The following is a 27,573-nucleotide window of genomic DNA, read 5'->3' as shown; positions in this document are numbered from 1 at the left end:
TTTTATCATATTTGGGTCATAGTATAACATAGGTTCATCTCTACATAAATATGTGGGGGAGGGGTATATCGGGGCTAAGCACCACAGACATAATATTCTGACTTTTTAGATTCTGAGCGAAGCGAGGAATGTATCCGTGTTGTAATAATTATCGTATAGTGTTTTTTTCGTGTCTATCATCATTTTTTGGAGTAGAAAAAAATGCTCAAATAGTTAAATATTCAATTTTGAGGGTTGTTTCTGGTAGAAATTTGGATCTAATTTAGTAATTGGTACATGGGGAGATCAATCATAGATAATTCCTTGTACTTTTTAAAACAATTGAGATAAGCTAACAAAAAGTAGCGGATAAACGGGAATAATAATTCACCATGAATTTTGATTAATCCATTTTCTTTTTTCATTATAATTTAAAAATGAATAACCGTAAATATACTTAAAAAATAAAAGCTGAACTGATGAATACTTATATTACATTTGTATAAATATGCTATAATTTTTAAATTATTTATAGACATTTGATATTTTCTAGTTTTTTTTTGATTAATGTTGATAACACTTTTTAAGTCAAAAATCTTTAAAATTGTAAACAACTAGGTTAGGTACATAGCAATTATAAAATATGAAAAATATAAAGTCACAGTTTTTTTATAAGCATTTGAAATTCAAATTCCCTCAAAACTCGTTAAATATTAAATTATATTGAAATTATATTTTGTAATTAAAATTTAGAAAATTTTTATTTTTATAACCAAAGCTAATGCTACATTTAATAAATGTTTTTCTTATAAGTTACCTACGATATTTTTGACAAAAATTAGTTAACCAACACAATAGAGAATTAAATGATAAAATATTTTTAGTAAACACCGCATTCCGCTCATAATCGTTTTTCGTATAAAAGCAATAAATTACCTATAATTCAAATAAACATCATTATACATCCATTAAAATGTATAAAGTGACCTAATTAATGAAGAGGAACACTCAAAACCTACCACAATGAACAGAATGATATGCAGAGCTATGTAGTATGTAGTTCTCCGGTTTTTATTACACTCATTAGTTATTGATTATTGGCCACGTATAGGGGAAAAAATGTTAAAATACAAAAATTATTAAAATATTATACCGTTGGTTAAAATTAAAAATAATAATTTAATTCCTCAGGGCAAATAGATAATATTCTGTGATTATACTGAAATTATAAGAATTTTTATTATTTATAAGTGTTATTATAATTTATAACCTATCACTTTGGTTTTTTCCGTATAGATACCATAAAATATATTGGTGCATAATTGACAAAATATCTTATATCTATATCATTATATCAGTAATTTAGTAGGTAGGTAGATGATTAAATTCAATTTAAAAAACATGTCAAACCTAGAAGATACTTTAAAAATGGTTGATTTCAATATTATAATCATTATTATGTTAAATTTAGTTATTAAGGTCATAAACGATAAAACTCATACATTTTATGAAGTTGTAAAATATTTTTGTGTACAAGGAAAGTATACAATTTAGTTTTATTATCCAGTTGGATATTTAATAACAATTTGTTGCGTAACAATTTTATTGTCTTGTCACTATTCAGTACTCAGTATTCACTATGGTTGCGCTCTAAATACATACAAATCAATAATACTATTAAATTTATTTTCAGATCTTTATTACGTCTTCTGTAATATACGAAAGTACAAAACGCTTCAATAATGCAATATCATCAAGTTGCCCCCAAGTAATCGGCCCGTATCGTCCAGCGAAACGTGTAAAAACGAACGTGAAGCGTGCGCGTGTATGTACCTATATTTTTGTGTTTCGTCGACGAGTTTGTTGACTCGTAGACTGGCGGGTGTGCGGGAGGGGATCATAACAATAACACAACGGACGCGCGCACACCGGCAGGCACGCGACGACGGTGGTTCTTTGTGACGGCCGCGCGTGCGTGCGCACGCCGTGTTGCTGTGTTGGCGACGGCGTCGTCGTCGTCTTTCTCAACTGTTCATTCCGCGTCCGTCTGTCGTTCTCTGCTGTCTGCCATCGTATCATCTGTTCCCGATATCGCGCATCCGTTCGAGTTTCGGTGTCCATTTCCGCTGCCTGACGCTGTTGGCCGCGTAAAACCGACGCGTACTATCGATCGTCATTCGTCACTGTCTCTCGTTTTCCCCGACCGTTTATCTCCGCTCCTGCTGTCTTCGCACCGAGTGACCGGCTGAAAAACCGTCAACCGCGCGCGAACCGTCCATCGCGTACTTGCGCGGTTTCTCGTACGGCATACAGTCAACGAACAGTATTTTTTCTCTTCTCAACATGTCCACCACCCCGAAGTCCCTGCCGGAGGAATCGCTTGGCGGTAAATATATTCCCGTTATTAATTTGTCTATTTGTTTATGATAATAACCCCCCCCCCCTCGGGGGGCAGAAAGTACCTACTGCAGTAACGATTGAACCTATTATTAAAATAACACTATAAAACATGTAACAATCGTTAAGCGTCAATTAAAGAACGAAAAAATCAAAATCGGATAAATTACAGGTAGGTTACTGTAACGCAAAATTCTGTTAATGGGATTTCAATGTGAGTAGCTATGGGCTATGGAAAATTAAATTGCAATTACTGAATGTAGTATGAAATATCAAAAACAGTGTAAATGGATCTATTTAATAACTTAATATTATGTTAATCAGATTTTTACCTCGAGTGGTCGAGACTACTCGGTATCAGAGTAATCTTCATATTATGTTTGATTAGAACTTTAAATTTTCTCAGTTCTGTTAATCTAGCCAGTTTTTTGAGGTATCAAACTCTAAAACAATGCATCAAAGTGAAATAAAGAATATATACATCAGTTTGCACGGTGTGGGCAACTGCTGTTTGTCCGAGTTCGGTATAGTGGCGATTGATGATGGTGGGACGGGGGCTAGAGAGCCATTGCTATGTAGTATGTAATAATATGTCCCTTATTATGGTAGTACACAATAGTCCTCAGAGTTAGATTTGACAGAGAGAAAATGCATCACTGAGATAACAGCTGTTCCAAGTTTGGATGGCAAACATTATAAAGACCTGTTATATTATGACATAATATTTATAGTAATATACCTCTTGTGTAATAACCAATATCTATACATATACATATTTTAAAATATCAATGATGTCTAATAATTTGGTTAAATAATAATATGAATTTGAGTAAAATATACAGAAGGCATTTGTGGCAATAAAATGACAGCCTTATCACCAAATAAATTATTGTGAAATGTCCATAGATATTTAACTAGTTTTAAATTTCAGGAACTGTTGTGTTTTAACTATTCTTTACACAATTAAACCAAATAGGCACATAAACATAACATATCGTTGAGATTAGACACTTATAATTCTATGTCGATATTGTTATGTAGTTATACCTGTCCAATATAATTGTATTTGTGATAACTGTTTAAAATGTTTTGATCAGTTATTTACAATTCTACATTTATTACATTTCCAGTAATACTATTGGTTAACATTATAGTATTATATTCTAAAATAGGTACATGATTAATTTCAAATTTTTTTTTTCCAAAAATATGTTTTTAGATATTTAGTAACTGTTATATCAGTTGACAGTTGTGGGTAATAAATGACAATGATTGGTAAATAAATTTTGAATTATTAAATTATCCAAATTGGTTTAAATAGTAATAGGGTAGCTATTGATTACTGTTCTGTTTTTAGGTGCATTTATTCATAATTTCCAAACCATTGGTTTAATGGTTTAATCACAAGTTTTATCAACTTTGGTATTTAATCAATAATCTTTTCTTTTGTCTATATTTTTAGTATAATATCAGCTAATCGGTTTATTCTCCTCAGAATTTTTATTATTACCATACAGCCATTATATTATTCTCTTAAGTTCGAAATAAATCATTTTTATTTATTTAAAATTGCATTGAAAAAGTCAGTTGGTAGGTACCGCACTGCTGCTTAATAAATATTCCTATTTAATATTATATCCTAAAGAATTTGCCATTCTGCACTTGTTGTTAGATAAGAAATAGGTAGGTGCAATTTTAAAATGGCTGTTCAATCAAAATATTATATCTCTCATTATCATTTTTCTACAATGTGTTTATATTTAATATTTATTGTTAGAAAGATTTATTATGGATACATCTCTAAAGTATAGTTCTTTTATAAATTATTTCAATATAAATTTAAAATTTTAATGTGTTATGCTCAACTATGGATAATTTAAGTAATATTTCAAAGAAAAAATGTTAAATTTATTAGTTTTTATTATAAAGAGATGTTATGAGAGGTGATTTTGTAGAGAAATTAAAATATCATCTACAATAATTATGCAATATTTATAGTTATTATCTAATCTTCATAAGTTATAACTTAATATGGAATGTATGAGGAAAAAAAATATACTCAGTGGCGCACACGGGGGGAAGGCTAACGGGCTGAAGCCCCCCCTCCCAATTGCCTGTATTATTACTTATGAAGTTTCAACTGTTGTCAACTAGTAAGCATGATGTAAATTCATATTTGCATACCAATTTTCCTAGAATAATTAGTAATTTTTGGGTAAAAGTATGAAAGACCTTTTATTAAATTTCCAAGCCTTAGCTATACAAGTTTAATATTTTATATATTTTGAACTACAAATTAATTGTGGTTTTGTCAAAATTTGAACTTTAAATGCTTATAAAAAAAAATCTTGCCAATAGGTATCGTTAATATTTTTACATATATTATACCCGATATTATATAATATTATATATAATCTTATAAAAACTTTTGATGAACCTTGTATTAAATTTTTTAGCTTTTTGACCATATAAATAATTATTTATTGACATTTTTAGAAAAAAAAAACTTAAAATAATTAAATACAATCCAAGTGAAGTCTAATCAGGGTTACCAAACAATTTTAACAAATTTTAATTTATTTTTATTTTTCCTAATTATTTTAGAAAATACTGAGAATTTTCAATTTTGACCTCCCAAAAGTACTGACTAGATCAAATTTGCTTCCAATTACCTCCATTGAAGTTTATAATCAGAAAATTTTTTCTACTAGAAAAGTTGAGAAGTTGAAGTTGTACAAACATTTTCAAATACCTCACCTAAACATCTGCAATTATTAGACTGGGCAAAATAAAAATAAAATTGTAATTCATTTTCAAGCCCCCTCACCCTCATTGAAAAATCTTGTGTTTGCCACTGAATTTATACTCTTCCATAAAACTTATAATACTTAATAAAAATTGGAAATCACCCTATAATAATATTTTGATGTACTATAAATTGTTGAGTAGGAACATTGTTTTAAATAATGGTCTTGATTTTATAAATGAGTAGGTTTATTCAATTAACAATACTATGAAAGACGTAGGGATATGGCATAATGTTTTTGTGTAAGTAAGTAGGTATTACATTTAATTGTTATAATATTGTATATTATACTTATTCTTTTATAAAATAAATAGGATATGATTAAAGATATTTTTAAATTTGTTATTATTATCACCAATTGTAGAAGTAAATAACTTGATGAGCATTTTAATTTAATTCTCCCCCTCAGTCCTCTTACATAATAATCAATTGCTACGAATAAAATATTTAAATTGAAAAATGCCAAAGACTTTTTGTTCAAAATAAATTATTAATTTTATTATACTAGACACCAAATTTAGTAGATCAAATTTTAAACAAGACATGATTGTTTTATAATGAAATGTTTGAATACATATTTAAATAGACACTTTGTAAATATTTATTACATTTTAATCTAATTGAAATAGTTTGATTAATCAAGAATTTTCAGAAGAATTTTAAATATGTTTGTTTTGGTGTTGTTTAATGTTTTTTTTTACATCTTAATACATTTTCAATTATTGACTTATGTTATTTTTTTATTATTTACTTTTATAGTTTCCTAGTTGTGAAAATTAATATGTTCAAAAAGAAACCCATAATATTAAAATACACAATGATATTAATATGGAAGTTCATTTGACCTAATGGAATAATAGAATATCAAAACAAAAATAATAACATTCGTTATCGAGCCCCTCCTTCCCTCCGGTTAATCGTATCGTAATTCGTAAATTATATAGTCCACGACTGTGTCAAATATCAATAGTATTATTTATTAATTATTTACTAGAGTCTAGAATGCTATACAAATATAAGACTTTTTATTCTTACTGATATTAGTTACAAGTTTTAATATTTATAACTGATAATAATAATAATATATTATTATGGTCGTTTGATGAATCATCAATATTTGGTGTTTTTAAAACGCAGGTAAAACGGTGTTTTGTATTCTACCATTCGTGTTCGTAACCAACAAAACTCGAAGAGTGTCGAGTGACGAACTAACGAGTAACAACGTAAACGGACTAAATTTGATTGACAATCGACCCTACATAAACCTTCTTAACCCCCTCCCTTATTTTCACCTACACGGCGATGAGGGGTGGTATTCGGCATTGCACGTGAATTGTTCAAGTATCACGCGATGATGTGAAAAAATAGCTCTGTGTTTACCCGGAACTGTTAACAAATCAAAATATTATATTCGATCGTCCCTACATCGAAATTAATATAATTTACACGCATTAACACGTAATTTCGTAATAATCGTTTCTCTCTCGGGTGCGCACAAAAAGTATACCTTTTTAATAATATTATTATTATTACACCTCTACACACGTGCGCATGCTGGCATCACTATATATATATATACTATTTTATATACTTGCGGCGTATGTTTTGCACGCGTTTGACGCCAAGGTCGATTTTTAGATGCGTCAAGACCGGTCAAGTCTTAACCCGACGTTGCCACTTCGACTGCGAGCTGCGCGCGTTCCAAAAAGAACAAAAGTTCGATCGGTCAGGTGGTCAACAACTCAACTTTTAATAATAAATATATCTGCTCGCGCGTGTATATACGTGTGTACAGGAACGTCCAAATTACTAAATCGGTCGAGATTACACTTTAGTATTATTATTGGTTTGCTATAGTCGAATTATGGTGACCCTGTATATCTCACCACGTCGATGTTTACATAATATTATTATATAAAATAAACCTTTTATTTCGTTAACAATATTGTTAACGCTGCGACCACCTGTCAACTAAAGTTGAGGTAAAGTAGGAGTTACTACGTTGCAGACGTCAAGTCCGTAAGAGCGTAGTACGTTGTTGTAGTTTTATAATAATACTCTGCTTTATAGTTTTAGATTGTTATAAATTATAAAAATATGTTTTTGTATTACTCGTATTGTTGTGTGACGCACATTGAATACTACCTATATATATGACGAGTTGACGAAACTAAATAACAATGATTTAAAGTCGAAACTATGAATTTATTACATAAGTACGGCTCAAGTTCTAGCCAAGGTTTTTAATTTCGTTTTTCAAAACTTATTTATTTCGTTTCGAATGTATAGTAATAATATAATATAGAGTAGTTGGTGCGCGTACACTGCATCTCAACTACTACGTTTCATTTATCGCTGCCAACCTCGCATTAGACACCTTTTAAATTAAAACTTTGACTAACCGCATCTGATATAGTAATCATATGCTCGATAATAATATTATGTTAATGCATCAACCCGTACGACCTTTTGTGTGATGCACAAGTACAAAATATTTTCTTTGTGCTTATCGGGATTTTTTTACGTATATTTTAGTGCGTTTAATGTTTTAATATTAGGCACTCTGTTCGATTGCGCGCACTTATTTATTACTTATGATTTGAATATCACCTACTACGTGTAATTAATATAGTATAGTATCGTTTGATTTTACGATGTATCAATCGTATTATATTGCATTTGCACTGTTTTAAACTCGTCTTTGTTTCAATCGCATATTCGCATGTGATAATATTAAATTATATTATAGAATATAGTGATTAAACACGTGTCACCTACTTACGACTAAGCTACGAGTTGACGAATAGTAGAATAATATTTGAGGAGTGTGCGTAACCGTGTAACGCGTATGTAGAGTAATTCAAACATTTGCACCGTTTCTTGTATAGTCGTTTTGGTATCCGATGAGCGGGTCTGTGAATTTAATGAATTTTCATATTTATGAACTCTATTCTGAATTCAAAATAAATGAGATTCAAGACATACTTAACCATTCTAAATATACAATATTATTTTGCTTAGGTATTTTTGTTTATTTTTATATATGCATATTAATGCATTGTGATTGTTTTTTTTAGTGTTTCTATTGCATACTTTTAAGAAAAGGTACCTCTATGCTATTTTATTATAAAAAGTTTAATTTACATATATTCATTCAAAACAAATGTTTTCTTCATAAAACTTACCTACTTATTTTTTCATACAATTTTAATATTTGACGCATATATTACTATTTAATGAAGCAAGTACCTTTCAATAGTCTTTAAAAATAGTAACTTCTTTATTTTATTGGGTTAATTTTGCTCGATTCCATTTAAATAGTCATATTGACGAGTATAGCATAGCGCCCTCACGAATTAAGATAATATTTTTATCTTAATAACTCATTTTAGCGCTTAGATAAGTGTTGGATTAGTATTAGCGCCTTTATCGTGGGACTGGCGACCTGGTGCAATAGTGCCATACGGCGGTCTGCGATAGGTATAATCATTTCGAAATTAAATTATTATTATAAACTATAATGTTATGTTTATGACGGTGGGCATAACGCGTGACGATAATAATATTATTGATATATAAATATTAGCATTATAAGTTATAACAAATAAACATACAACATTTCCATCAGTTAGTTCAGTGGGAAAGTAAATACCTACGTTTGTTTACTACTGCAATGAACACTAAACAAATCGGCGTAAATCGAACCGAATCGAAAACAAGTACGTAGGTACCTATATAGATAGTTGTTACTTATTTTCATACAAACTTCTCATAGATGTATACTTTGTTTATTTGGTAAGGCGTACATGATAATATAATATTACACAATTTACCTATTCCTTGTTAACAATATCTACGCGGAATATTATGCATAACTCTGTTCTCTTTTTAATCTTGGAAAAAAATCACTTCAAACGTTATTATTTGTTGTATGATGACGTATAGGAATTGTAACTGCGATTACACAGATACATCATATTATATTGTGTTCATTATAATATTATGATCCAATAAAAACAATATCTTTAAAATATCAAAATAATATGTGTAGTCGATATGTTATGAGTTATGACTTATGAATAATTGTGATAGTATAAAGAATAACGATTATTTAATTATATGACTGTTGGCAAGTTGTTATAGTTTTGTATAAATTATATCATAAAAAAAACTTTGATGCATGTTATGTGTAATTAGATGTTTAATTAAACAGCAACAAAAGACGTGTGATTTTTAATAGTTTTTATTTTTTAATTTTTTTATACTACGTCATACATTAAATATAATAATATGTGATCTAGTAGGTTTTAAATTAAAGCTTTTTACTCAACAAGACCAGAAGACCTACATATTGACATATATTTTTATAATTTAACACCAATACAATTTTCATAAAAATACACGGAAGTTAATAATGCTATTAGTAGAAGGAAAAATTGTTTTTTCACTGAATAGTATTAACTAGTATTTATTTTAATAATATTATAAATTAAGTTAAGAGCATTTTGTTTGTTTCGTAGAATTTTAAGAAAATGAGTCTTATCATTGTGAACTCGTATTTATCAGGTTATCAACACTTGAATTAATATTCTCTGTACACATACACATTTTGATTTCATATAAATGTTGTAGATTGTTCACAATAATGACTTATGACACTATATACTTAAACTAATACAGTAATATTATTTTTTTTACTATAGGTATTAATATATATATTACTATATATATTTTAAAAAAAGCTCATTAAGTACATTCACATTTTAATAATTAAATAAGTTTAAATTGTGTAATCTGATGGACAAAGTTAGATGAATATTTGTAATTTATCAAAGTCTTAAAATCATCTTAATAATCTTTTTATACTTATGTCGGTTTCTAGGACCTATTTTTAAACAGTTTGCGTTGTAAATATTATTTTGATAAAAGCTTGTTAAACAATAATCATACTTACTGTAAACAAATATATAAGCTAAATACAATAAATACAATGTTGAATTGAACAGTATGGCATCTCATATTATAAAACTATAGGTATTACTACAAATTATGGGTAGGCTAGAAACTAATTTATTAATTTATGAGTGTAATAAGTAATAACTAATAATCGTTGGGTTTTAAAAATTAATTTTGTTTCAAAATAAATAAAAAATGCCAATACATCGTATATTATTATATATTATGTACTTATAACTTCTCTTAAAATTATTTTATTACCCATTTGTTATTCTAATTATTTATGCTTCAGAAGAATTCATAAAAAAACATTAACCTACCTATTGACTTTTATATTACTTCAACCTAGTTTCCTGTTTATATAGTTCGGTATTTTCTTTAAAACGCACCGGGCATGCTTTATTAACATTTCTTATTTTCGTAGTGTACTATATAATGTATAAAATGCATCATATAATTGCTATAATAATTTATAGAGAAGATAATCAATCAAGTAGGTATGTTCAGTTTTGATTATCATATTACTGTAAATATATTTGTATAATTGGCCTAGATTTGTGGAGAGTATCGCGATTTGCGAATATAGATTTAATTTAAATTGTTATTGTTTTTTAGATGATATCGACTTATTTGGATGTTTCACAAATATTTTGTGTTTAAAGATAATTTTTTTTGCATTTCAAGTGTATTCAAGTTATTCGTAATCAAGTATAAGTAGTATATAATAGTGTTGGAGCCTCCATACAAGTTTTTAACTCGGTGAAGCCCACTAATCTCTCTTGATATCATAAAAAAAATAATAAAATGTAGTGTGAATGTGTGATCTGGATAGTTAAAATATTGTATATGATTTCGTAATTTAAGCTCACTTAAAAGTTAAAACGTTAATGTTAAAAACTTCACAAAGTCCTGCACCAACGTTTTAGTGGTTAAAAGTTAAAAAGGTACTTAAATGATTTTTATACTTCGTTAACTTAATATTCATAAATATATAGCCATACAAATAGCTGAAATATAAATTATACATAATTATCTGTTGACCCGTTTCTAATCGCTTGTTTTTATATGCTTTCAGTAATGTGTTTACAATGATATTTTTGTGTTTTTCTAAGACATTTATTTAAATTGTCTTTTATAGATATGATAAATCATAAGTTATAACATGTTCAGCACGACAATCGATGTCTGTAAAATATTAAGTAAACGATTTATTGTCGCTACAGCTGGATGCCACAGTTTTTGTTCCCGAAAATAAATCGTATTATAACCTCTCGTGTACATGGTACATCGTACATCGCACCCTGTAAACCAGTTTCACCCACGAAATTCTTACGATTTAAAAAATTCCTAAAACTAGTCAAACAATAACGCATGTTTAACACTATAGATACAACAATATATTATAGTATGATTCATTTACATTTTACATAATATATAGTGTTTATATTTGTACACGGTAAAGAGTTGACCAAACGAGTACCTCGAGTCTAAAATATTGGTTTAATACTTTAATATATGCTTGCTTAGGTCATTTAAATCGAAAAAAGGCGCAGTGGTTATCGTCTACAAAATATTATGTATTCATATTATTATATTATATGTAGTATTCTTGAATTGTTCTGTTTAACGTTTGGCCGATTTTAAGTGTTCCGAAAAAATACAATATATAGTCAGGGATTTAATCGCAAACGAATTCAGAAGTATACTACTGTCCCTCGTATTCGATCGACTTTGCAAAATTAAATATCCAATACTGTCTGTCGGAAAATGGTGCACACCCTTGGCGGTGGTTTCCCCGGGACTGATATTATGTATATGGGGGGGGGGGGGCACACTATTATAGTACTATACCATGGTGACATTGCATCAAACCATATTTATATCGTCGTCGACCTGGTATAAACACACACACAGCGACGATATTATATAATAAATAAATTCAAAATAGGTAGGTACCATAATGTTCGTCTTGTGAGATCGGTCACGTAGACACCGTCGAGGCCACAATAAACGCTCTTCAAGTGAAAGCACCCTCCGCGCGCATATAATACAACGCAGAATATAATAATAATAATATAATACCATCGTCGCCGTTCTATTGAAGCGTTTTTATTTTGAAAATGCGAAGTAAATGTGGCGAAACGCAATCTACTCGACACACGCGGGGGGATAAGCGTCCTCTTCCGAATATAATATATTGTGTGCAGTTGCTGTTAGTGAATTCATTATGAATTTCGATTTACAAAAACGTCTATCGTCTTTTCGTTATTATTTCCTAATATTTGCGTATTATTATAATATTTAATGCGCGTACGACGCTTGTGTTCAAAATATTCATGGCAGATTCGTTCAAGCGGTTACGCTATTATTATTCTAGTGAAGACGAGCGCATAAATAATTACCTATGTGTATTATAATTATTATACATATACTACTGTTGTCTTGTACGTTTCGGTGTTCATGATTTATATGTTGTAGTCGTGTGTGTAATGTGCATATTATATTATTATACCTAATTTATATTGCAATCGGAAACAATACCACTTCAGCGCCGGGTATTGTTATTTTTATTTCCTACACTGATTGAAAAACCACACAACAGTAAATAAATCAACGGATATCGAAGTCGAATAACAAATATCTTGACAATATTATAATACAGAATCGACAAAATGTTTACTTAAATTGACAAATTATTCATTTATTACGGTGTGAATCATTGATATCGTCGGTTAGATATCGTCGGTTAAAAGTGTACGGTTACAATATTCAATTAGGTATATTTATTGTTTTGGAGATTTTAATATAGAGTGGATATAGTTAATACTTAATAGTATTATTTGTGTGTAAACAAAAATGACTGTGTGTTAATTAATTCATATTGAATGCAATTGTAAAAGTTAAAAAAAAAAATGTAAAAAAGCGTGCACGTATTAAAATTGAACATAATACTATATTAAAAGAGTGAGGTATAAAATTAATAATTATTATAATATTACCGCTGCTATAGCGTTTGTTAAAATGTATCGTTCGACTTATTTTGAGTACTTATCAATATAATATACGATGCAAAAGCAATACCTAATAAAGTAATAAGTCGTTGATACGATAATTGCATAATTATGTTTTGATTAAAATGCGTTTCAGTCTAATATTTACATTGTGAGTATTCATTAACTATTCATATACGTATATAATATAAGTACATTATATATTAATATTGTATACCTGTTTTTCAAATTATCATTCGTATCTCTTGCTGTGCTTTACTTGTCATTATGTCGAAAACCTTGTTGTGTTGTTATGGTTGTTGTTGTCGTTGTCGTCGAACCATTGTGGTTTTTTCCCTCTAAAACCTTGAGTTTTCAACGATTATTACTGGCTAATGCACGGTGTATTGTGTTTTCATTTGTTCGCGCTTTACAAGTACCTATGAGTGGTTATTAAATATGCATTTACGACGCGCGATGAAATCTCTCTCTCTCTCACTCCCTGTTTGCTATCGACTCTCGATCGATGGGAAAAGAAATAATTCATTCACGTATTGATGCTGAGCGTATCTACCGTGGAGGCGTGTTTTCCAAAATTCAGAATTCTAGTAACTGACGATATCGTAGTATACCTATAAATTAATGGATATAATGATGCAAATTTCTGCATGAGAAAGCACACCCTGCAGATAGAAATTAGACGGAAAACCTATATGATGGCTATTTCATTCGCGTCACAGAATAGCGTTTATTTCGGTTCATTTGAACTCGTGTGATTGTTTTTTAATAACGATGCGTTTGGCACGTGTACGTCTAAAACGTTTCGGAGTACCGGTGCCAATTATACAGGGCGTTTTGACTGAGCGCGTGTGACATTCGTCTTCTTCTTCTCTGTCGGTGTTTTTGTCCGGTTTATATATAATATTATGACGATTATCGTACGGAAAATGGTTCCTTTACATTTTTGCTAAGACAAAAGACAAACATTTTCTTATTACTTCGTCTATTATAGTACTTATTCTGGCGTAGTTATTTTTAATGTAATAACTAAAACTTTCGCGTGAGACAATAAATTATACCGTTCTTATGTATAATTCTAAACTAATATTAAAGTAGGTAATATTGTTTACAAAAGCGACGTAAAAAATAATAATATAACATTATAACGATAAGACAATATGTAAAAACATTAAAATTTATTATATTACCATATTATATCATAACCAAGGTTGATATTATATAGGAAGTATACAGTACTTTTATATTATTCAATCTTTTATTTTTACAACCTCATTTTTAATTACCCGTAAAGGTGCAACCTTTGCAGTTTTTAATTTTAGCAAAGCATACGGCTGACAAGCAAAATAAACAGTGCAGGAGTGTAACAAAAACACACCACATCCATCGCTATCATATTATATAGTGATAATACTGATAATGATAATATATATTATATAAATCGCATATGCGAGTGCTGTTCTACCATAGGCATCACGCCCTGTATGTCGCCCTCGTAGTTATTTTTTATATATATAACATATACATTATACATACGTCCTAATAAACTTTACTATAGTTAAATGCTAAATTTTTAATATTGAACGACTATACCTATGTAGGTGTTATGTTATAGCAGTGCAGAAGTGTGCACGCAACGAAATCGAATCGGCAACGTTGCGCGTAATCTGCAGTAGCGGTAGTTTCAAACAGACGAATAAAAAAAAATAAAATAATTTTCGCGTATAATTATATTCTGCACGTTTACGGTAGCTGTTGTCGCAGATAAAAATATATACTTTCGCCTTGCCGACGAACCAAGTCCACGCGTGGTGGTGGTGTTCTGCAGCAGATTATAAGAATCTACCTATGTAGTAGTCACTAGGTACCTACCTAATTAATAAGCTTTTAGATTTTTTTAACGCGCGCGCAAAGTGCAAACAAACTCGAATTAATTTTCCATCGTCCATAACGCCGCTCTTTCCGGTTTATAATAATATTATAATATAATGTAATGTTATACCAAGCCAATTCGAATATTTAATAGGCTAAAGCTTTGAAAATTCAAAATAATTCCATTGCGTGGGGCTATGCAAATGGGGCATGGACCAATTGCGCCTAAAACAAAATTTATATTTTAGGGTCAGTCTACCAATTGCGCCTCTTATATTTTACGGTTAGTACACCAATTGCGCTCTTTATATTTTACGGTCAATATACCAATTGCGCTTGTATTCAAATTAACCTAGCGGCTACCTTCAAATATAAAAATATTGTTGTTCGATCTAATTCCATCAACATCAACATAAAAACACCAAAATTCTTAAAAATTAAAAACGTATTTATTGATCAATAATTGATTACTGGTTATTATATTATATTTTATAACAGTATCGGGAATTGTATCGAACGATATTATTATTACGCACATATTTTGATTACGGAAGTATGCATTTGAGTGATGGACGAAAACAAGTTTTCATTATCATCGGATATATTTTATCAGGCTAATTGACAGCCTAATAAACTGTAATACTGTATATAGAATAACATTTTGATGATACCCAATATTTATGTCTTTTTAGTCGTTTAGTATTAGTTTGAGTTGTTTGAAGTTACAATATGGATCGTTTTAAACAAGCTCTTAGTGAAAAAGGTAAACCGTTATTAGTTCTCGATGAGTTTAAGTTTCGAAAATGCACCATCTCAAAAAATGGAATAAAATGGAGATGTACAGTTATATCGTGTACTTCGAATTTTTTAGGTTATGTAAGTGAAACGGTTACTTATAGGTCATGAGTTAAGTGCTGCCCTTAATTCATGTGCGGTAAGTAGTGCTAAGGTAATAAAATTAACAGAAATATTATAACCTATTTTACAGAAAAACCAAAAATAAGGAACTTCACATAGTTTGTTTTAAGAAATTACGGGTCGACATTTTTACAGTTGGCATAAATTATATTTCAGTCGCCAAATACTTGATCTCAACCCCCCGTAAAAATCGTATAACTCCGGCCGAGCATTTATTATATAATTATAACTGACTAATAAGTTTTCCTTAGGTAGTGTAAAATGTATAAGCGCAATTGGTCTATCGACCCTAAACATTTTAGAGCGCAATTGGTATATCAACCCTAAAATGTTTAGAGCGCAATTGGTATATGGAAAGGTAATTTTAAGCGCAATTGGTAAACTCCCATGCAGATGATAGACATATGTATGGTTTTTTTTTCTTCGTAGCTTCTTAGTTCTTATAATTATAATATACCTCTTATGCTATACCATATTATAATAATATGTAACATGAATTATTTATATAAAATAATATTATAATTTATACATTTAAAGAGAAATTGAATAGCATTATATACATATATAAATACGTGTATGTAAATATTATGTAGAACCTACTCTATTTTGTACAAAATATAAAAACAATATCTATATTACCATTGATTATGAAAATTTAGTATTCATAATCAATGCTATTACATATTTATAAAATTATTAATAAAATAAAGTTTTATATTTATTGAGTACACACTACTTTATACTACACGCCTAGCAATGTATGTAAGTTGACTCGTTGTGAATAGTTAAATCAACATTAAATTCTTAGTTAGAAAATAATAGATTTAACTGTAGATGAACTATAGTTCAAGTCAAATTAACAACAACATAAAGTAACTACATAGGTAGTCTAGTAATATGAATATAACAGTTAAAAAGTAGTTTATAATTATGTTGTTAAAAATCAACAACAACATTTTAATTTTGCAATTTGAACTACGAGTAAATGTATTGCTGTTACAAACGTAATTATAATTTACAGTTAATAATAATACTTGAATAATTACTTGTGCAGTAAATAATTAACTTTTTTCCGTGATATGAATAATCTGACTTCGGCAACCTAACCAAGTATTATAATATAGTATACGAGTATCTATTGTACTATTGCCAAAAACCGATATCCAAGTATACAATATCTAATTTATAATATTATGTTATAAATAATAATTGTCGATGCATTTGGTCAACCGATATTTACAGGCAATTTAAAATTATGTATATTATATAGACGAACATTTCGAAACTCGTGGGTAGAATGATTAAAAGAGTTATAGGCGTGCCGGATAAAAAAAAGTTAGGCGAGCCCGCACGCTGTCATATATCATTCGGGCCGCAGTCGCTCGCTGGTTTTCATATTATGTATAATATTATTATATTATAATATGTACAAACTAGACCGTCTGTTTTGTAGATGAAAAAAAAGCGTGGCATGTGCGCACATTTTATCTTTTGTATGACGTACTGCAGATTTACCGTAATAAGTGTAATACACACGTCCGATTTAACTGAATGTTATATAATATAATACGACTGTACGCTCACTATCACTAAAACTTGCTAGTCGCAAGTGGATTTCGATAGCCAAAGATGTCTGGTTTGTAGTTAAAAAATCCGAACGACATCATCAGCGTTGAGTTAAGTTCGCTATATGCTTACAACTACTTATATAATATTATTTGGTGTTGTTTTAAACGACGATATAATCGCGTTTAAAATGATTTTACTGTTATTTATTAAATTACATTTTCAGCGCAGTCAATCGCGACTGATGTTGGTACCGAAAAAGTGTAGTTTGTATAGTATTGTCTGTACTCGACAATCACTTGATTTTAAAGAAAAATGCAAACGAGTTTTCAACTTATACCTACGGTTAACGTTTTTGCTCGGCGATTGTAAACTGCGCCCAAGATACACATAAAATCATACATGTAAACTGCGCCCGAGTTTTTATCAAATGTAAAAAGGACAGTAAATGACATGTACCTAAACTGCGCCCGTATAATTTTTTAAAATTAAATAGCTATATTTTTACAAAATTAAACAAAATTACAATAATCTAAAATTACAGTCTTTAATTTATACTTAAGCCATATTATAATATAAATAATTAATAGAATAAAATTAAAAATTAAAAAAAATATATAATTTTTAAAAGTACATTATTAGGACAAAAAAACATTATGTTGATACATATTCATCAATTGGAGTTTTACCACTATTATATTAAATGTTGTAGCGTTTCGGGTTTTTTTCGTTTTAGAATTTTGGTATTTAAACTTTAAAGGGTTTATTTATATTATTTAATTTAATAAATATGTTTCTATTTGAATTTCTTTTAACTTTTCTAAGAACTTGAAAATATTTGAATGAGTTGTAGTAAAGCTAGAATTACATTGAATATGAAAAAGTACAGAATCATAGAGAATTTAATAAGTCAAAAGTTTTATATATTTTACAAACGGAGCACAGCTTAAGTTGTATCTTAACATGGATATTAACATATATAGATAACAATTCGGGTGCAGTTTACGTACGCCACCTCTTGAACCAACACCTTGTATATTGGCGGGCGTAGCTCCCGTTGTATTTTGGTGTTTTCCGATGGGTGATAATAAAACCAATGTATACATTCGATTTTGATATCAACCGCAAATGTTTAACGGTGCACGAGAAACCTTATGCGAATGCGTTTTCGTATATAATATAATATTTAGGTAGTCTTTTGCAATTGTTTTCTATATGCATTATTATTATAACGTACACTAGTTTTATTGGTTATTATTATGATGACATTTTCGTTTCACTATGTAAAAGTTTAAAAATTTAATTTAAGGTTTCTCATAATAATTGAAACCATTATCTTACAACAAAAATCTCGGAAATATAGTTACAATTTTTGTTTGAAGTTTAACTTTTGACAAAAATGGATATTTAAACGAAAAATAACAATAATGTTTCCACAGAATAGATTTTAGTTATTTTCTTGTAATACAAAAAATATTAATTTATGCTTTTTATTTTTCATATTATATTTACCTTCAAAAGAATTTTCAAAATATTTAGACTGTTTTAAGTTTTTATACACGCAATAATATTTTGACATAAATTCGTCCAACCCACTGAATTAAGAAAATACTTTAATAATAAACTATTCTAAAAAAATACCGGTTTTTTTTTTTTAAATTTTTGTTATACCATCACCCCATTACCTTCTAGTTTTTACAAAGTCGTAAACAGTTTGTTGTTGTTGTTGTTGTCGCTATATACAACATGGACGCTTAGCGTAGTATAGGTGCCTTCATATTATTATATACAGACATATACCGTGGTAGTTGACCTCTGGCCGCGTGTATACGCGCGCAACGCAATGTTTGTTGTCGGCGACGATGCCAGATGGTGGTCCGTTTAAGAACCGTAAAATATAATATTACGTGTTCAGTATTGTATATACAGCGCGCGACTATTGTAAATAAATATCTTATAACACGCGACTAGCATCTACGAACTTTCGTAACGTTCACGATGACGGGTTGTCTCGCGAGAGGAGACGACAATAATATAGAGACGTTAACGCAGCCGCTCCGTGTGGATTTCGCTAAATTTGATACGGTCGCAGTTTCGCACTGCTCGTCACATTATACGCTTACGACGACGGCGATGACACTTGTGGTTATGTGTGTGACGGCCATCACGATTCACGATATAATATATATTATATATTATAGTCATAAGTTTATATTATGTTATATATAATATACGTCGTGGTAGGTACTTGTGTGGTTGAAAACCGCCCGTTTTGATGTTATGTCAATGTGGTGATGGTCGGGTGTTGTCATTGCGTGTTGTTTTCGCTGTTTATTTTTTAACGCTCCAATTGATTCCTATATTTTTTTCGTCGTAAACATATTTGTTGTTATGTAGCAAGGACGAGTTCGTAAAAAATTGTTTTGTTTTTCGTCTGAGTCCGTATATATAAGTTTTTATTTTGCACTATTGTGTAAAATATACTACGTATCTACCAGTATTTTATTACAATACATTGTATATTAGACTGTTATTATAATAGTTATAGGATATTATTTTATAATATACGTAGTTGAAACGACTTTTTACTTAGTCCTTGAGTAGGGTGACTATAGGGGTGTTTTATTAGTTAATAGATCTGTAAGTCAATATTCACACAATTTTATAATTTTCTAAATTAATTTGAAAAACAAAAGTATTTTTTAATATTATTTAATCAGCCAAATCGTTAGCTTAAAAAAAGTATTCTGTTGAGTACAATTTCCAAAGAAAATTTGTTCGTTTGTGGTTATATTGGTATGCTTGAAAAATAAATTCCAATAATATAATAGTATAACAATAATAGTAATAACAACCGAACAATAAATATAATAAATAAACTTAAATAATAAAAACGATAACTGTGGTTGAGTGGGTATTATAATGGGCGCGCGCAGTGTTATATTTTTATTTGCTGATCGTTCGAGGGCAATCGTGGCCAATACGTAGGTAAGGTAGATTGTTGGTGCTTTGCGTTCGCAATAATATTATATTATTATGTCGCATGTCTCCCAATCTACTGGAGCTATCGCCTTACTGTGGGACGGCCATATACGGCAGTCGGTCGCCAAACACACGATAAACATAATATTTTGTAATGATTATTTCATATACAATAAACATATATATCCAATTACACGTTTTATCACGACACCGTCACCGCACACACACAGATGACGACACGATATCAACCATGTATTATAGATGATACCTACGCCCAACGGTGTCGCATATATATAGGATTTTATTGCCTGTATGGGTGGATCTTTAACCCCTGTTTTAAGAAATATTTTGTTTACACAATATTTGAAGTCATTAACCAACAAAGTTTTTGAAAAACATCGTATTTTTCTTTTACCTGATCGTTATTACTTTTTTGATGAACTGCACATATTACAATTTTAATTTCATATTCTACGAATATTTTTTTGCTGACAATTTCGTTCTACAAAAACCTAATTATAAACTGATATATTTTATGATTAGTTGTAACTTTATAAGTATTTAAAGTTTGGATGAGCGGAGTGAAGTGGAATGGCTCCCTCGGGTTTTCCGCAAAATATTTGTCCACTAATCCGCTCGTCTAAACTTTAAAAGTAATAAATTCTAAAAAAAAAAATTTCTTAGAATAATATTCTGCTCTGGAATATTATGAAATTAAATATGTATCCTTTCGCTCAAAAACATACTTTTCGAGAAAATTAGTGAGAATAACCTTTAAAAGAATCGCTATGTATATAATATATGTTCTATAGTAAATTGTGATATATATTATAATAAATTGTGACAATACGAATTTCGGGGGGACGAGGTGGCCGAGCGGTCTAACGCGTCGACTGCGGCGCTGGCAGTCGCGGGTTCGACTCCCGGCCACTGGGCGGCATTTTTCTTCGGGCAAGTCACGGTGTCCGGAGAACAAGTGCCGCCATCCCCCCACCCCGGGGCACGGCAGAAACCTACGGGTGCCCCATTAGAAATTCTGCCAAACACAACACACACGTGTACCAACCTACCCAATATAAAACCTACCAAACCTACCCAATATAAAACCTACAGTACCCTCCCCACACCCAATGGCCTATGTTGCCGCGGGTTACTCAATAAAAAAAAAAAAAAAAAAAAAAAAAAAAAAAATACGAATTTCGTCATAGTTGCGCCTACATGCAGGTACCTATTTTATTAAATCATTTGTTATTTAGTAATTAGATATTTTTCTGACTAGTTTATCAAATAAATAAATTTTGGCACATTGCACATAAGAAATTTAATGTCCGAATCTATTGGGGGGGGGGGGGGGGGGGGGATACCAAAACTTCATTTTACCAATTTTATACGTAAGAGATTTTTCGACGTTAATATTTTACTCTCGTCCCTCGACACACATATAAATAATATTAGTCTACATTATGAATTTTATTTAGTTTCTGCTTAGAAGTTTCAAAAATAAAATATAACCAACGCATTTGTTCCCATTTTCAGAATCTTGGGTGGACATCACGAGCTGCACATCACCAATATCTTTCCAGAGCGCCGACCGTGTTACTCCAGTGCCATTCATATCGTCCGGTGAAGAATATCTGAGACTGTTGAAAGAGGCACAAAGGGAGAGCAACTCTTCATCCAGAGTCTTGTCTAAAGAATCGTCCATAAAGGGCAGGTAATAATTGTAGCTCGTAATATTGTACACCATTATATTAATTTGTTTCAGTAGAATATATGTTATCTTTTCATTCTAACAGACTGCTTTATTCTTATTTTTCAGTCCAAAATCACCGCCAAACAGTCCAAACAATGAATTGGAAGACGATCTCAGGGGAGTGTATATAAATTATTCAAACAGAGTAAGTATTGTCAAATAGAACTTGGGAGTAAAATGTTTAATTATAGTTAATAATATGGAAGGAAATCTAATCTAATGATTAGAAGCTAAATATAATAGAAACTTTTAAAATATTGTAAAATTCACTTATATTATATTATTAAAATGTTGATTTAAAATTGTTTATTTGTAATGCCAAAATGATTCACTTTTATAATTAAGTCATGTGTGTTAATTAAATGATTCACAATTACTGCTAATTCAGATAATACAATGGCAACACCTTTATTTTTTTTTATCAAGTTACCATGTATAATAGACAATAGGTTTTAAGCGGTTTGTAGAATATAACATTTTCAGTTTATGATAATTTGAAATCTATTTCATATGCCAATAGGTTATCTACATTCTTTTAGATGGATAGTAATTGTTTAAGTTTCTAGATATTAACCCTGAATTGTACCTCTATCAATGATTAACTTGAACATATTGTATAAACTGCATTGTAAGACTGAAAAAAGTCCAAATGGTTTTAGTTTTAATTTAAAATAATAATTGGTTATAAAATATATAATAGTATATGTAATTGCTTTTACAGGGTGGAGAATTGTACAACTTGGATAAAAGTACTGATTGGATTTGGGATTGGAGTAGCCGACCAGATCAGGCACCTCCCAAGTAATTATATATAATCATATATAATATTACAAATAGGTTAAAGAAATCTGAAATTTTTATTATTTTTTAATTATTTAAGGTGTTTAAGTGGCAATATATACTTTTGTTCATACAATCATATATAAGTAGAAGAATTTTATATTTCCCCTGTTTGGTTATAGTGGTTAGAGTAATAACAAAGACAGTTAAATCGTTTAGAATATTAGGCACTTAATTTATATGTTAAAATGATAAATTTTATCAAAATATATCATATTTCATCTTTTGTACAATATATATTTATACATATACATTTAATTGTTCTTTTGAAAATGTGATCAAAAAAAAAATTCAATATATTTATAATATAATTAAAGATAATTAATTATTAAAAACTGACGTTAATTGGTTAGTAAATATACATAGGGTCATAAGTGTTTTCATATATTATTTTTATTTTAAAATTTTCCATTTTTTAATACATGGGATTTTGCACTAGAAGGCAGGCATTGTAGAAACTTTTGTATAATAAAAAAATTGGTGAATAAACTGTTAATATTTTTTGTAAATTGTATATTGCACCAAACAATAAAATCGGTAGATTAAATAGTAGACCTCTACGGTTTTTATTACAAAGTAGCTATTTGCATCCACTCACCATTTAAAAATTGTATATTTAATTTATGGTTAAAATCAGTGGCGTGTTTAGTAGGAGGTTTGGGAGGTCAATTGACCCTCCGCTCATTTGAATTAGTAATCGACTGGCCTCTCAAAATTAAAAATCCCAAACCTAGTAGGTAATCTAATTCCTCCTGGATTAATGTCATAATATTATGCTTTACGACTCGTAAATAATATTATGTAGTGCATAATAATAGTATAAATATAAATTATAATATTATTTTAAGTAATATTGTGGACTGTGGTACAATGGATTTGACGGTAGAAAGCAGTTTGATGAACCTAGATGTAAAAAAATAAAAACCAATTTTGGTGAAAGTACAGAAGTTCAGTCAATAAGTTCAGTTGATGAGCGATTTAGGATCAATACTTATTTTGTCATTTTAGATGCATTTACCAATGTTTTAAAATATCGCTTTGAAGATTTTTCTAGTATTGTAAGAAAATTTGAAATCCTTGATCCAAAAAAATCTTTTGAAGGTAGACCCAGTAATGAAATTTTAGTTGAACCCCTTATAGAACTTTCTACATTTTATCAAGTAGATGTTGAACAAGAAAATCTTATTTTGGAGTACAAGTCGTTTTGTTCTATTTATAACCAATTAATTGCAGAAATAAAAAATAAAAAAGTATTTGACAACAATATGTTAAAATTCATGATAGAAAATGATATGATTTCTTCATATCCAAATTTATCAACATTGTATAAAATATATTATACTCTGCCTATAAGTAGTGCAACTGCAGAAAGGTCATTTAGTAGGTTGAAGCTTATAAAAACATACCTCCGTTCTACAATTGCTGAGGATAGGTTGTCTAACTTGGCGGTTTTAAGCATAGAAAGAAATGTTGCTGAAGATATGGATTACAACAATGTTATTGAAACATTTGCCAAAATGAAGAAAAGAAGAAAAACTTTTTAGATGCTCTGAATTAAAATTTGTAAAAAACGTATTCTATAGAAGAAAATAAAGGTACCGATTTATTTGTTCAACTGTTATTTCTTTAAAAAAAAAGTGTTATCAGTAGTTAATGCTTTAATATATTATTAATGGTTTTAAAAATTTCATAATTTATTATGAAGGTCTTTAAATAATTACCATTTTAAGGTAGTTAGAATTATAGAAGACGTAGAATTATTTACATTTTAAAATTGATAACCTTTTGTATCATTTATTTATATTGTTTTTCACAAAAAAACACGTATGAGTAGGTATAACATATTTTTTATTTAAAGCACTAAGTCATGATTCGAGTTAAAGAGGTATGAGGACATTTTTGTTTAAATAAATATAACTTACTTTTAAAAAAGTTGCGTGACCTCTAAAAAAGGATGGCCTCTACAAAATGTCTCTGACCCACCGTTTTAAATTCCTAGACACGCCACTGGTTAAAATTATCATATAATAATAATAATATATAAAATCAAATAGTCATTCATTTTTTGAATTTTTAATAATTACTTATTTTTTTCCCCGTAGAAACTGGAAATTCATTCATCCCAAGAAGAAGACATACAGTATGCGCAACGCCAAGGTCGGCAAAGACGGCCTCTTTTCCAAAGAAGTTTTGTACACTTTGTTCCTGACCAATATTTTGTCCATACTGCTGGGAGCTGGCGTTGGGTAATTTATTATAATATTATAATTTTTGTAGTATCATTAAATTTATAAAAACAATTTATATTTAGTGCCTGGCTATGTAAACGAGGCGGTATTATGATGTCCAGAGTGGTTTTGGAATGATCAATCTGTGGAACGTAACATTATATGAACATGCACAAAAAAAACAAGAATAAATGGTGTCAATTCATTGTCTTTTTTAAGTCTGAAATTCAAAAATGCATGTTACATTATTTTCAAAAACATATTCCTTTTTGTAATATTATATTTATGATGTAGCTTAAGTTTTTATAATATTTAAGATGGTTATTATTAATTTGACACATTAGATTTGGAAATATGTCTAATATTTACTATTATAATATACAATTTAATGAACAAAAAGTTCTCGGATACATTTTGTTAGGTACTCTTGATTATATTGATCCTTTTAATTTTTTTAAATTTCTCTTACTATCAATATAAACTTAAAAAGTTAGTACCTCTGGCTTCTGGTCAAATTAAAAGTCATACATGTACATACTCAAAAAATTTTATATTATTATTGTTGTTAAATATAACAATCACAAAAATAAAAATAATAGACTTTATTCTTATATAAATCTTATTGAACAATTTATGTTTCTCTTAATAAACTAAAATTTTAAATTATTAATCAAACCAATAAGCTTTAAACTCTGAGGAAAAAATAAGGAGGGGACCATCATTTTTTAATTAAATCAAACAAAAGGTATAAATACAAACTTATACCAACTATGTGAGAATATAATTTTAGTACCGTTGTGATAAGTCTGTTCGATTTTTTTTTTATTGTTTATTATAATTTTTTTTTATATAAAATATATATATTATCTTCTTTATGATATTTTGTTTATATCAAACTTAAATGAACCCAATTTTGTTTGTATGTTTTATAATAATTAAGTTAGATTTTCTATTTTACATTAGCCAGTACACTTCATTGTCGGCAGTGTGTCACTTTGTAAGGTAACCTCATGTGAAACGAGGACCTGGCTCATCCTTTTGTGTTACCCAAATGACAAGCTTATTTTGTGGTTATTAAATACTTTTTTATTATTAGTTAGTAGCTTAATGTAACATTAAGTTAATATAGATAACAGCTTAAAAATAAAAAAATTAACCTTGTGTAACGTATTTACCTATCACATTTTTTAAAGATATTTTTAATATATTATTTACATATTAATTGTAAAATTATATTACATGTATGGTTTTTTTTTTTTCAATAAACATGAAAATATCTATTCCTTGTTTTTTTCTTAAAGTTATTTTCTTATGTTATTTTAAATACTTTACATATTATTTTATTTTATATTTTAATTTCAACTATTTTTAATCTGTTCAATTTTGTTATGTGTTTTTAAGTTTTTTGTTACAAACAAATTGTAAGTTCTAATAGTAGTTTTAAACATAAATATTCTTTAAACGCTACATGGGTAATCTGGTATGGAACCAGCTTCCATGTTGATGTTTTCTTCCCTCCAATTAATTCAATATGCATATTACCATAGTTATGAATCATTAAATTTAACTTAATAAAAATGCTACGGATAAAACTGTTTTAAGCTTAAAAAAGAATAAAAAATATTTTGTTTTAATAAAAGAAGGATCTTTCTTGTAGATATATTATCGATTGTACTACTATAAAAGTACAACTATACTCTATACCAGCGGTTATTAACCTTTTGTAAATCACGGACTCCTGATGAAAGATTTCTAGAAATCGCGAACCCCCTTACCAAATTTTTTTCGAATACCTTTTTTTTTACAAAACATCTCATGTTATCATAACCAAAATTATAATAATTATTTTATGACAAATTACACAAGTAGACATAACAAAACATACACATTTATAATTATTTTATTACAATTAATTTTTTATAAATTTATAATATAAAACCATAATTGAGTATGATCGATTAACTGCACTTATAAAAAAAAAAAAAATTATAGGTATGAACAAGAAAAACTGATTATACTTAATATAATAAATATTAATAATACAATTATTTGGTGTAGAATCTACATATTATATATGAAAAAAAAATAATAATCCATCAATATTGTAATAATGCATTCATGTCACTTATTGACGTATGTTATGTGTTAAGGCTGCCGCGGACCTCCGACATGAGTATCGCGGACCACAGGTTAAGAACCGCTGCTCTATACTATTGACTATTGAGGGAAGGGTTGATTGATATTCTAGTTACGAAGGTGGTCACTTGT

General features: G+C 29.1%; 2 protein-coding genes across 2 annotated transcripts; both read left to right on the top strand.

Moving 5' to 3' along the window:
• The first annotated feature begins 1,980 nt into the window (after window positions 1-1,980).
• On the top strand, window positions 1,981-26,585 carry LOC132947094 (BCL2/adenovirus E1B 19 kDa protein-interacting protein 3). Its single transcript, XM_061017291.1, has 6 exons — window positions 1,981-2,365; window positions 22,021-22,198; window positions 22,304-22,382; window positions 22,959-23,038; window positions 25,180-25,323; window positions 25,389-26,585. Exons 1-6 carry the CDS (start codon window positions 2,323-2,325, stop codon window positions 25,441-25,443), a joined length of 579 nt encoding a protein of 192 aa, XP_060873274.1. The 5' UTR covers window positions 1,981-2,322; the 3' UTR covers window positions 25,444-26,585.
• LOC132947095 (52 kDa repressor of the inhibitor of the protein kinase-like) lies at window positions 23,954-24,812 on the top strand. Its single transcript, XM_061017292.1, has one exon. It carries the CDS (start codon window positions 24,343-24,345, stop codon window positions 24,619-24,621), a length of 279 nt encoding a protein of 92 aa, XP_060873275.1. The 5' UTR covers window positions 23,954-24,342; the 3' UTR covers window positions 24,622-24,812.
• Window positions 26,586-27,573: the final 988 nt, after the last annotated feature.

The sequence above is a fragment of the Metopolophium dirhodum genome, chromosome 6, assembly GCF_019925205.1.
Source record: "Metopolophium dirhodum isolate CAU chromosome 6, ASM1992520v1, whole genome shotgun sequence".
NCBI classification, from domain to species: domain Eukaryota; kingdom Metazoa; phylum Arthropoda; class Insecta; order Hemiptera; family Aphididae; genus Metopolophium; species Metopolophium dirhodum.
The sequence above is the reverse complement of the archived record's forward strand: the minus strand, read 5'-3'. Positions and strand labels throughout refer to the sequence as shown.

Bases quoted from the DNA above. Each gene is read 5' to 3' on its own strand.
- LOC132947094 (XM_061017291.1), top strand. From the start codon at position 2,323: ATGTCCACCACCCCGAAGTCCCTGCCGGAGGAATCGCTTGGCG. The intron at 2,366-22,020 runs GTAAATATATTC...TCCCATTTTCAG, and splicing joins GCCGGAGGAATCGCTTGGCG to AATCTTGGGTGGACATCACG. The intron at 23,039-25,179 runs GTAATTATATAT...TTTTCCCCGTAG, and splicing joins CCAGATCAGGCACCTCCCAA to AAACTGGAAATTCATTCATC.
- LOC132947095 (XM_061017292.1), top strand. From the start codon at position 24,343: ATGTTAAAATTCATGATAGAAAATGATATGATTTCTTCATATCCAAAT.